Genomic DNA, 12,670 nt, shown 5'->3' with positions numbered 1-12,670 from the left:
GTATGTATGTATGTGTATATGTTTGTGTGGGTGGGTGGGTGGGTATTTGTATGTGTGTGTATATGTGTGTGTGTGTGTGTGTGTGTGTGTGTGTGTATGTGTGTATATGTTTGTTGGTGTTCGTGCATATACATTACATCTACCATTTTCTGTTCTAGATGTATTTGAATCCAGATCGTATAATGTATTTATTTATTTTGGCTGTTTACGGAGTTACTGTATTATAGTTGAATTCATAGCCTACTATTGAAAATTGACATTGAATGCTGCGGCTGTTTCTATTCTAAATATATTTCAGTATAGGTCCAAGCAATAGTGGATAACGATTGCATGCCTAAAATATTTTCAGATAGTCTTTAATCAATACCTTTATCTGAATAAGTAGTTTGACACGATAACACGTTGTGTTCGCTCACATTCACTCTAAGAAGTTATACTCAGAAGTAACACCCACACCGCCTACAAAGCAAATAGCCTGTACACATTAATACTCTATTTTTAACTCAATAGAATTGATAGCTTCCCGCGAACCACAAGGGTATGTAGCGGCATTCGCGGAAAGTGTGACCGAGCTTATGTGGGTGTGGTGATGACAGCGCGTCTATCCACTATGTGCGGCCGCACTACATATTAAACAGCCTCGCAGCAAACGATTTCACAAGTTGAAAATTGAACAAGGAACTCTAAACCCAAGGAACCCTGTGTGTCAAAACTTCAAAATGCATACAGAAGGACAAAAACAAACAACCGCTGTGGTCCAATAGAACATTGTGTAGTGCGTTAAATTCTCAACTTGACAGCTTCAGAAAAGCCACCGACACATACTACATACTCTACGACTGCTACGGCACATTTGGGTAACAACTGTGCATCATACTGCGCATTCTGCACATTTGCACTTGCGGTACAATGAGCATGCCAATTTTGAGTCGGAACACGCTTTTGCGTTTTCGTTCGGCTTCTGCAGTACTGAATACTGTCAGGAAGAGACAATACAATTTTGCCTCCAGACAGTATGTTGCTTGTTTCGGTGATCTACCTCCTGTCGATACTGACAAGCTCCGAAAGGATGCACTGAAGTATCTGGATAGTTTCGATCCCAAACTGTGGTACGACAAGCCTATAGTGACTCACCTGCAGGGTATGTCTAGCTAGTATTTGAAAATTGTTTCGATCTTTAAACATGGGTCAAGGTTGGTTGAAGTATCTCTTTCTTGCCACACTTCATATAGGCAATTTTAAACGTATGATTGTCTGATCGTGGTTGTTCCTTGCATAGATCGTGATCTCAGGCACAACAAATCTTGGACGTGTATCATAATAGTTATATAGCTGTGATGGTCGATGGGCTTGGAGCACGTGTGTATGCACATAATTTTTCAGTTTATATGCAGCTCAATAATTCAACGGTGTGACCAGAACTCTAAAGCCAAGATAGTTGTGGGCGCTATCAGTTTTTTGAAATTCTCGTGAGTCTTCCCACAACATATTGGCATTCCAATTTTTTCAAATATAAGCACGTTTAATGTGTGGGTAAGCGCTTGAGTGGGGCTTCTTCGATAGATTCAAACTCTCCAGTTGATGAATGTTTATTGTACAGCGGATTGCCGTAGATAATATCTTGAGTCGCATCTGACGGAGAGATCTTTATAAGTACCGATTTTTGATGACTAAGAATATGCCTAAAGTGGATATATCGACGAGTGTGTCTTATAAGCGAGCATGCTTAGTGGTTAAACATTCACCTCCTTTGCAATAGGTCACAGTTTGGCCAGCGGCGACAAGGATGCCAAGTCGATCACTACGACGGATGCATTCCAAAAGGAGAATGGCTTGCAGATTCTCAGCAGTCCCAAAGTTGTGGACAGAGTAATCCAGCACATACAGGTACAACCGTCTGTTATTCTGCGTGTGTATATTCAGCACGTCTTTCTGAAGTCAGTTGACGGTTACCGATTGATCTTAGTATCGGCACCGCTTGTAATCGCGGATCTAAGCGATATTGAACTGAAGAGCTGACAATTGCTACTGACCGAAAGCACTACCTGTAGATAGGATCATTCGCTGTTTGTTTAGATAGAATTTAGATCCGTCACTTGAGTTGTGTGAGATGAATTTGCTTATATCAGCAGTCACTGGCTTGGAGAGAAAACACGAACGTTTTCGTGTCATCAACGGATTATGGCGATCGATGAAAACCCCGGGGAGATGACCACATCTAAACCATTCTAGGTGCACCAGTCTGTAATGGTTAAGAACGGTGATGACCAGATTCAATACAGTGCTCCCAAAGATGCTTCCGTGTAGTCTAGTATGCTGTTAGATTACGATGAGTGCCAATAATCATACCCAGCATTCTTGAGTCATATGCATGTTCAACCCGAAGCCGCAAATATATTGATTGGTGACTGTCTAGGTCTGCAGTTTCTTCAGTAGTTTTAAGATCTCTCAACTATAAACGTATGCACTACGTCCAGACTTACCAAGCCCCTGACAAGGATTTGCGGAAGGTCGTGAGGAGTATCGAAAGCGAAATCCTTTTCAACGAGAGCGCGGCTATGCTAATTGGAAACCAGGCGAAAGATTTTGGCAAGCAGGATGGGGTTACTGAGATTGAAGAGGTATGTGTACACATGTTCTGTTTGCTTTGTGAAGTGCGGTGTACATTGAAGGAGTCATATTGTGAACATGATTCTACGAGCGGAAGGACTGCAAAGTTGTTGATAATGTCGCCTATCTTTGCGAATTTGCGCCTTTTTGACTAGGTGATGAAGAACAGCATCACTCTGCGAGTCTGTGCGGTTTTAGTCTATAATTGTAACTTGATAAGCTTTATACACGCTCGCCAGCTTCTATGTCGTCTCATCATATCATATTAGTACATTGCCGCCAACCCAATAGTCTTCATATGATGAAGATAACAACAAGCGGCTTCAAAGGTGACTTGTTTGTATATTGAAGGTACAGACTTCATCACGTACTTGTCTCAGTATTTTCACTGCAGTTTGCTATTCCGAGGCATCAGAGAATTAAGATCCCAATATGATATCACTCTGGGAGCACCCTGAATGTCAACCGTGTGATTAAAATCAACGCGCAATGATCTGTGCACTGTGGTACTGCATCGTTCACCTCATACTCACACAGTCACACTCGATACTCATCTATGATTATCACATCTTTATTTGTGCCCATGGGGCGTCAGTCGCACATGGCAAACACCGTCGAGCGGCGGTTGAATGATAAGCTCTTCGAAGACGAGACGAAAGGCATGCTGCACATTGATCGCAGCCCTGCACTCGTAGGCTGTGTGTCCAATTTCACGAACTTTCTGGATCTTTGCCGGAAAACTCTGCGCAATCTGGAGTTGGGCATCCCCGTGGTAGTGCTGTCGCGGTCAAACACCGTACAGCATACCTTTAGATGGTTCATGATGCTACAGGAGTATATGCAGAAACACGGGCTGGACGCAGGCATGGTGACATACGTCTCATGTGATATTGAGCAACAGGTGAGTATTCTCGGAATCTTTTTGGTTGGGGTGGGTCGTCGCTGTGTGCTAGCGGGCCTATTTATAGCCGCTGCTCTCTTTTGCCGTCGATGACCATCGTCCTGCAACAGTGTGCATGACTGAGTATGAGCTTGTACACGTCGCCAGGTGTTGGATTTTACATACATGCCCACTCAAGTGGTGGATAATTCGCGAGAGTGGTGTATTTGGTATAGTGCTTAGCGGGAGTACAGGTCCCTGCATAGCATTGTACTCCTATTCAGTGTGTGTAGCGTCTGAATTGTTGCACTCACTGAAGGATTAATGTGGTCGAATTCACCCAAGTGCGCCCTAATTTTAATATTGCACATTTGCCTCCTACGATTTACCCTCTTACAGCGCCGTATTATGAGCGAATGCAACGGCAGCCCACTTTACTTCACAGGCGCTCGTCCAGTAGCGAAGGCGATCAAAGATATCCTCCCGAATACTTTCTCCTCCACCGGAGGCCCGAATACGATGGTAGCCACACACCTAACGGGCCCTGTCAATGAGGTGTGTATACTTGACATGAGCGTATACATTTCTGATCTTACGTTGTACTTGTGCGTTGTAAGTTATGTACTGATCACATATGTACTACAATCCTTCGAGCAGAGCATATATTCATATTGGTGCTTTGCTACCTAGTGGATAGAATTTTCATGGACTTCACCTAATACTCGCAAGTACTATCCTGTGTATTTTTTATCGAAAATTGTTTTGTTGTTATCTCCAATATAAACAGGCTGTGATTATGTCAGCCGCGATAGAGAACAGTGGCCAGTGTACCGCTCTACGTCATCTGGTCACACCAAACTGCACCGATGGAGTTCTTGAAGACATATTCTCCCGCGAAAATTTGCAAGTGGTGGATCAAGCCAGTGATAGTCTGCGGGTGGAGGGCTTCAGTGCGCAATTAAAAGGCTGGGCGGAGACATTCGGAAAAGAAGTACCTGAAACTCACACTCAGCACTCAGAGAAGGCGCCTGTTGCATACAGGATCTCCGCATACACACCCAAAACTACGGAAAGCAATGCGCACGTCAGTACCCAGTCGTTGCCATACGGAATCGATGAACACTGGCGCAGATGTTTTGTGGATGTAACGACGACAGCAGATGTGGAGACTCTGTCCTCGGAGGCGTTTGTAAATGATCTTTGTCGCTGGTTAGTGACTGAGCAACCCATTACACTGAGTGTCAACGCGCCAGACAGCATTGAGCGAGAGAAGGGGTGGCCTCTAGCCATGAGGTTGTTCGAGAAAACTGCTCAAGTCGTGTATTCAATAGGTATGTTCTGCTTTGTCGCAACTCTGTGTACCCGGTCTGTATAATTGGTACGTCCACCATTATGTATTTTGTCCGTGATATCGGCATAAGTCACGATACAACATATAAAGAGATACGTACTGTACCGTGCTTCGACAAATCCGTTGTGGATAAACGCATAAGCTTGAATAGCTTCGTATTATGTTTAAGTTCGATTTGTTTCACATGTGCCTTTGTATAATATGACCAGTGAATTCCGGCGCATCGCTAGCCAGCATACGTGACAATATATACCAACGGATTGAAATATTTGTTGATTCGCAACTCCAGGACTGTCTATAGACTTCTAACATTTGCCTACTTCGATTTCGTAATATAGGTGATACTGAGAAGTCACCCGCGCTCTCGTGCCAGGCCCGCCCGCAAGAGGCTGAAGTGTTTGGTGAGTTCCCGCCGAGATCAGTACTGTCAACATACACCAAATTCCCTGTAATAGTGCCCTCCTCCACACCGGGATATATGACCACTTACACCCATCTACACCTGCTCAACGAGGCCGCTAAGGCGAAGGAGTTTGAGGCGTGCAAAGCAGTGCGATCGCTATGGTCTTGTGTAAAGAATAAAGTCGATACAGACTCACAGACGCATGTGCACGGGTACCTGGCCATGCTGAGTGACTATATATACGATGCAACACAAAGTGGGCCACACAAGGGCTATGGCGCCCGTACCGCGCTGTGGGGTCTGCAGAGACCACCAATAAACGGACAGATGACTGAAATACGCATACCCACCTCAGACGTGGATACGTGCACGCAGGCGTTACCCTACATTCTACCTTTCTACATGACTAATGCACGCGAACAGGTGCGAGTGTCCATGACCTCGGGAGACGATGAAGGAAAGAACTTTGCGAAGGAATTGGAGAAAGCATGCCCAGGTTTGCAGATTGTCTGTGAGGCGCAAACGGACTTCGATATGCGAGTGCAGACGGTGAATCCATGGAACGCGCTTGTGATTGGTCGAGACACTGGTACTGGTTCCCTGCTGCTAAATGACCAGTACCCGCTGGTGGACAAGTTTGTGAGTGTGCTGATGCCGTTGGGTCATATCAAATCCACTCGATCAGACGATACTGAATTCCTGGAAGCCTTCTCTCGTTCACATAAATGGCTGCGGGCTCAGTGATGCCCCGCCATCGAGGAAGCAGGTGATGCTGGGACCCACAGTGCTACCGCAATGAGATTGAAACTGAGCGCTCCGAATGATAACGAGATGACTTCATACTGAACCAAATATACAATAAACTCCTAGCTCACGGTGTACAAATTAGTGTTCGCTTCTTCCTCCAATAAAGCCATTCTAATGCGTAATCTTGTGAGAGTTGGAATCTTATCGTCTATTATTTTGTTTATTGATGTGCCGCGTGCCGGCAATGCAAAGTGTCGAAGCCACGTAGCTTCAAAGGATACTCGGTAGAGATATATATTCTTATTGTTTAGGTAAAAAAATGTACTATGTATTAAAGTTGAGTTACAGCTAGTGGATAACGTATTTCGCGGCTATCAGAATCCTATTCCATATATTGCACTTTTATTTCTACTATACACAGAGCGCGCTTCACATGTGAAGTCATATTCGAAGTGGGAATGAATACCGAATTCATTAGATCGCATTTTCGCAACCTCCATCAGCAAGTCGTGGTATCACACATGCACACCGAGGTGTTACGACTGGAAACTGATGCCACACCGTAGTACTCTGATGGCCAGATATTCGCTATTTATCTTATATAACGCTCGCCACACAGTTGTTGATATACCATATTCCCCTGAATGAGCTACAAGATTCAGTGAATACGAAAAACTCCTCCATTATAGCGCCTAGCTATATATATATCCAACTCGAAATGGGCAATTTTTAAATAGGGATCACCAGATTTAGAATTGGTCAACGACACAAGTTTAATAGTACCACGGATACCTTTATCTTGGTCAATATCAGCTGCTACGCATCGAAAAGACAGAATAGACCATTTCAAGGGCAACATGCTAGACTGACGGTACTTAAGCACTGACGTACGACTACTTTTGGCAAACATCGAATGTAAACCCTTCATAATCAATTCTCTCTTCAACATCAAATCTACATATATTCTTCTGGACCATAAAATTGTTAGATAACGTGATAAGTAGTAGGTGTACAATTGGATTATATACGGTGGATTAAAATTGGATCCCTGTGGTCGTATGGGACGAGACGTCCTCGTTGATGTGCTGATTAAACTGCTTTGATACTTACGCGGTCATTCACGATAGTGGCCATCAGTCTCGATCAATGAAAAGCTGCCGAGAAGACTCAACTTCTTCAATATAGGCGTAGTATGTATAAATTGGAAAAGGTAAATGTGAATTAATATATATATCTAGTAAGGTAAAAGTAGTCGTTTCAAAATCAAAAGCAAAGAATCGAATATTTCAAGGTGGCCTTTCGAGTGCGCAACATTTGGTTTTGCTTGTACACTAGTGAGTACCCAAATATCAGCATCAAGTGTAAGTGACAACAACTAATTAATTTGCCCACTACATAATTCAGCGATCGACCTGGTGATTGGAATTATCGTGCCTCTCATCATAGAGGTATATATCTTATTTCCAGTGCAAAACATTATACGCTGGTTTGCCTATCAATCTGAGTTAGACATTCAACCTGCTAGATCGTGATCATCGTGACCCCCATACACGTAGTCAATATATTTCTGTTTACATGACAGATAGACTACTAATTAAATTCGAATATCGCAATTAGAAGGTCGAACGCTAAATTCCGACAGTTGCAGAACCTCGTGCTCATATAACATCCAGTAGGATAATGTGATGACTCTTCGTAAGCGTTGGGGTACAATCCAATGCTAATAATCAATTGACCATTTGCAAAAGGTAACTTCTTAGCTTTTATTAGTACCTTTTGAATGCGATGTAGGTCGATTCCGTAATTAATCAATGCCAATGCCACAAGCTTGGAGACCTACACGTGAAGTTGTTGTACGAGAATCGTGCTATTGGACGACGTGCGAGACAGCACAGTATGACTATTTTTTAAGCGATCGCAATTTGTCTTGTAGTTGACTGTAAAAATAGAAAAATGAAACAGAGACTAACAGTATTAGTTTTTCTTCAAAACGTACACTTAGCTATCAGCTGTACGCCAAAAAATCTTTCCACAGGGGAAAGGGTATGAAGTTGGAACACCAATAGTAGGCGCAGTACTAACACTCAGACAGGCACAAATTGGGCGCCAATGTATATGGAACGAGGCCAGAATAATAATGGCACGCGCAAAAAAATTCTTACAAACACTGCAGCGTGAAAATGCTACTACAGCTAAACCAGGCCATACTTCAGTTAACACTCTGAGGGACAAAATACAATAAACTCGGGAGTGTTTAAGAGAAACTCTACGTGCACAAGCAAAAATAAAAGTGAAACTATATATAGGTCAAGCTTCCAAAACACAATGAGGGTAAAAGGTATCCACAGTATGAACGAGGGTAGAACGCTCTTGAATATATTGAAGACTACATTTTCTACACAAATGAATTTTTATCATACTTATACGTGCCCGTTAGGATAGAAACCCTCAAATGATACCACACACCTCAACTGCGTACAAGCGGCGTGTGTCTTAGAAATATGAAATTAGTTCATTTAGAGTAAAGGTTTCTGAGGTTTTCAAGTTCTTGAACCTCCGGATATATAGACGAAATACAAGATCTCAAAAGTATGCACGAGGGGAGAACGCTAATGAATATGTTGGGTTTCTATACAAATGATAGTCATCATGCTTCTACACGCCGTATGGACAGAAAATCCTAGTACATTAATACACAACTCAACTAAGTACAATGGCAGCGTGTGTCTTAGAAATAAACAATCAGCTCAGTTAAAGTGAAGGTTTCTGCGTTGTTTAAGTTCCTGATCCACCGGATATATAGACGCATGACAAACCACAAAAATATACAGTTTTCTGTATAGTTAAAGAGTCCATCTAGCAACTCTTCGATAACCCAACAAGATAGTCTTGATCAATGCACAGTTTGGTATCAACCTGGATATAGACAATTACCTGGAAACGGCTTATAATCAGAGACACGTTCCGGAGACAAGTATTTTGATGCCGACATCATGTAAGAATGTAAGATACAGTTGAGTGTCTGTAATCGATTCCCTTTCTTGTATACCCATAATTACAATATGTGCTTTGCAGATTGATGAGTACTTGAGTCGAATACATGTCTATATTGTACAACACGCGTGTGTGCATAGTTTTTATGAGCGTATATCATGATCTTTTTGTCAAATGAATACGTGTGGTTCTAAATGCTGAGTGTAGCACCCATGTACGGATATTATCAAACTCTGAGTTTCCGGCACTGGTCAATTATTGCTCATATTGGATTCATCGGAAATATAACGGAAACAACGGTGGCCTACCGGGTCCCCTTGCGATAGTAATAAGTGGAAACTCGAGTCTAGTGAACAAAAAAATGTTTGGATTTTTTATGCTGAGAGAAACGCACTCGAGAAATTACATTGTTTTCTGTGGTCATATTTCTAGCTAGTCCCATAACCTACTTGTGTCTAGCCTTGAAATGTAGGACTCCAGCCCTTGTGTATATCTGCACACATTCTACTGAGGAACATATTCGTCAGTAAATCCAAAGTGGCCTATCATGTGTAGAAATTTATACCAAGAGTAAAACAACTTCGACACACATGAGCTTGTGTCTCCGGTACTGTTACACTCGACACCTCATAACTATGCATACCTGTTTTGTCAACTACCATGCCCAACCTGTTCGCCCAGTACAGAGGAGAACAACAATCACACAGTCCTGTTTGAAATCTTTTCGGTGTGCACAAAATTATGGTGATGTACAAATGATTCAATAGAACAATTTAAACTCGAAAATGGCGACTGAAATTTCTTTTTAAAACTTGGGGATAATATTATTCTGCAATATTCCTTCGTTCAAAACATGAATTCGTTACTTTTTTCCAGACCGAGTCATATGGTGTGAAAAGTTATTCTAAATATCGCTTTAAGTGAGTCGCCATATGCGCCCTTTAGAATATTTTTTTCAGACTTGCAGCCTGTCACCGTACAATGGTAGAAGAATTTCTTATATTGATGATAGTTGAACAATATGATCAAGATGCTTAGCATGTGATAGGAATAATTTTATTTATTTCAAAAATGGCAAGTATGTATGATACAATGTATGAACATATGGTATGGCTCTCATAGTCGCTGTAGTGGTTCAGGAAAGATTGATGGGAAAAGTGGTTCAGGAAAGGTTGATGGGAATAAGTGGTCAGTAAATTCCCGTTTGAAGCTTGGGCCAAGTGAGTCGACAATGGAAGATATATGCTGAGTCAATTCGGGCCGGTGTTGACAAAACACTGTTACTATCGAATGTTCCCTATATTCGCTTGCTGACCTACTAAGTAGAGTACCCCCCTCTGTGGTACGGATCGGGTCTGCGCCGTGTAGTGCCGCGGAATGGGCTAGTGCAGAGTATGAAATACCGAGAAGGACCAGGTTATCCGTCATAATCCGGTCGAGAAGCGAGGATGGGGGTAAGCCAATGCCGCACCAGATCACGGATGAATTCGGTATGTGTTGGCTGGCCTGGATCGAAAGTATCATAGTCGGAACCAACAAGCGCGATGATTTGGTTTGAACCGATATTTGGAAGTAGTACTTCAACAGCGTGATAAGCTGGGGTATGGGGAACATCTGTTGATGTGTCAGGGACGGGTGTGGGTACGGGGGTTCTTCAGCATGCTGGAGAAAACATCCAAGGTGTTCGTGGAGGGTCCAGATACCGTGGTAGTCGTGGCACTCCTGTAATTGCTGAAGGAGGTCAGGGTCAATGGGCGGCAGTTTCGGGCCTACCAGGATGCGTCGAATCAGTTGTTGGATGCAGGTAAAATGGCTGGTAGCGAACTTGTGGCTACCGGGGCAGACAGGGCAGAGATAGCTGTCGGTGCGGTAGTCGAGCAATGTGAACATGTACGTATTCGTTACAATCATAGCACAGAGCCGAATTGGTGTAGACTCGAAGCAGCGATTGAAACTGTCGTGTCTGGCTGTGTCTCGGTTTGAGGTTGGCGGTTTACCCATAACCATAACCAGTTGGTAGTAGTATTGGCGCCGGGCCATTGCCGCGATCTCCTTGTTGGACCAACGTTTTGTTGAGTTCTTCCTGATGACGTCACAGCGTTGGCGGAGGGCTACATGGTCGGGTGTACACCCGCCCGTGATTTTGTGTACAGTTTTCAGGTGAGCATAGATACTGTACGGGAAGCACAGTGATGGTTTATCGTGGGCCCAGGCGGGTTGCGTCAGAGGGGTAAGTGGATTTGTGCTTGCCATTGAGTCGAGTTGTATTCCCAGGCAACCTCCGAGGTAGTCCGCGAATGGTCGCGCGGGGAGCAGGCCACAAAAGTGAAGTAAGTTTGTTTGATGTTTGGGAAACGAGGGTATTTAGTGCCCGTGATGATGACTGCTGCTTGAATGAGTACTGAGTTAAAGCGCTCGAATAGGGGGTCCAACGCATCCTTCCATATAGGCGGAGCCCAGGCAATAATGTTCAGCCCATATGTAGCCGTGGACAGGATGAATGTTTTGAACATCACCAGTCGGTTGCGGGGGTGTCGCCAGCTGAAGCCATGGAAGCCATAAGCGCGGAAAGAGGCGATACCCAGTGACAATGCTGCAACCAGGGATTACATATGTCTAGCGAGGTTGATTCCTGGTACTCCGTGAGAGAGTGGGAACCTCAGGTATTTGGAGTGTTTCAGTTCGGCATGTGTGGGCGCCAGTTTCAGGGGGAGGTAACGTGTGTTCCAAGGTGCGTCTGCAATCGTCGGCGTGATAAGCTCACCATTTATATGGATGGTTGGCGCCGCGTGTCGCAAGTCGGTAGATCGTACTCGGGGTTTAATGACACCCTGTTCGAGGCCAGATTTGTGTCACCACGTATCAATGTCATCTAAGAAGGGCTGGAGCGAAACCGATCGAGGGGCTTGGATCCATGTGTCATCGACAAATAAATAAGAGCGGAGGAGCTTGGGCCGAAATTGTGCTAGCGTGACAGCTAAGGAATCCATGTAGATAATAAAGAGCTGGGGGCCGACGATTGAGCCTTGTAGGATGCCATTCGTTCTATAGAATAGAGACGAGAGCGTACCGCGGTATGTCACTCGGGTAGGGACCCTTTCAAATAGCGTGCAGAGGCAGTTGATCCAGTTTTTGGGCATTCCAGCGTGACGCAGAAGTACCCATAGGCGTGGGAGAGCGACCTTGTCGTATGCCTTAGTTATGTCCAGACAGACGTCGTTACACTTCTCTTCTGACTGTATCTCAGATTCCTTGGTGGCAAGTGCTTGGGTATGACAGGAGTACCGTGATTTGAAGCCAGCTTGGGTAGCATGGGTAGCAGAGCCGGGGTGGCTCGTAATCAGATTAAGAAAGCACTTTTCAAAGATGCGTCTGACTATTTGCGTAAGCGTGATGGGGCGGAAGTCGGCGGGGGAGGTGATACCCGCATCGGCTTTCTTTGGGTGCGCTGTCAGGAGGCTGCAGTTCAGGGCTGCGGGGAAGGTACCCGCCTTCAGTAGCTCAGTGAATGCTTCGGCAAGGAGTCTAATCAGTGGGCTATTGGCGTCGGGGCGTCTTAATGTCCGGCGTTTGGTAGAGCGCTTCACTGCGGCCTTCAGGAGGAGGATATGGATCCCGTCGGGGCCAGGTCCCTTATTGGGATAGCGTAGTATTGCCTCCATTACATCGTCGGGGCATATGGTGG

The 12,670-nt window shown here is 44.3% G+C and overlaps 1 protein-coding gene across 1 annotated transcript; it reads left to right on the top strand.

Moving 5' to 3' along the window:
- Positions 1-861: 861 nt before the first annotated feature.
- Positions 862-6,172, top strand: SARC_01238 (hypothetical protein). Its single transcript, XM_014305036.1, has 7 exons — positions 862-1,141; positions 1,760-1,887; positions 2,478-2,621; positions 3,206-3,511; positions 3,890-4,045; positions 4,278-4,821; positions 5,180-6,172. Exons 1-7 carry the CDS (start codon positions 910-912, stop codon positions 5,986-5,988), a joined length of 2,319 nt encoding a protein of 772 aa, XP_014160511.1. The 5' UTR covers positions 862-909; the 3' UTR covers positions 5,989-6,172.
- The last annotated feature ends 6,498 nt before the right edge of the window (positions 6,173-12,670 follow it).

Source organism: Sphaeroforma arctica (genome assembly GCF_001186125.1).
Source record: "Sphaeroforma arctica JP610 unplaced genomic scaffold supercont1.48, whole genome shotgun sequence".
Classification (NCBI taxonomy): domain Eukaryota; class Ichthyosporea; order Ichthyophonida; genus Sphaeroforma; species Sphaeroforma arctica.
Note: the sequence above shows the minus strand (reverse complement) of the source record. Positions and strands in the feature narration are given on the sequence as shown.

Bases quoted from the DNA above. Each gene is read 5' to 3' on its own strand.
- SARC_01238 (XM_014305036.1), top strand. From the start codon at position 910: ATGAGCATGCCAATTTTGAGTCGGAACACGCTTTTGCGTTTTCGTTCG. The intron at 3,512-3,889 runs GTGAGTATTCTC...ACCCTCTTACAG, and splicing joins CATGTGATATTGAGCAACAG to CGCCGTATTATGAGCGAATG. The intron at 4,822-5,179 runs GTATGTTCTGCT...TTCGTAATATAG, and splicing joins TCAAGTCGTGTATTCAATAG to GTGATACTGAGAAGTCACCC.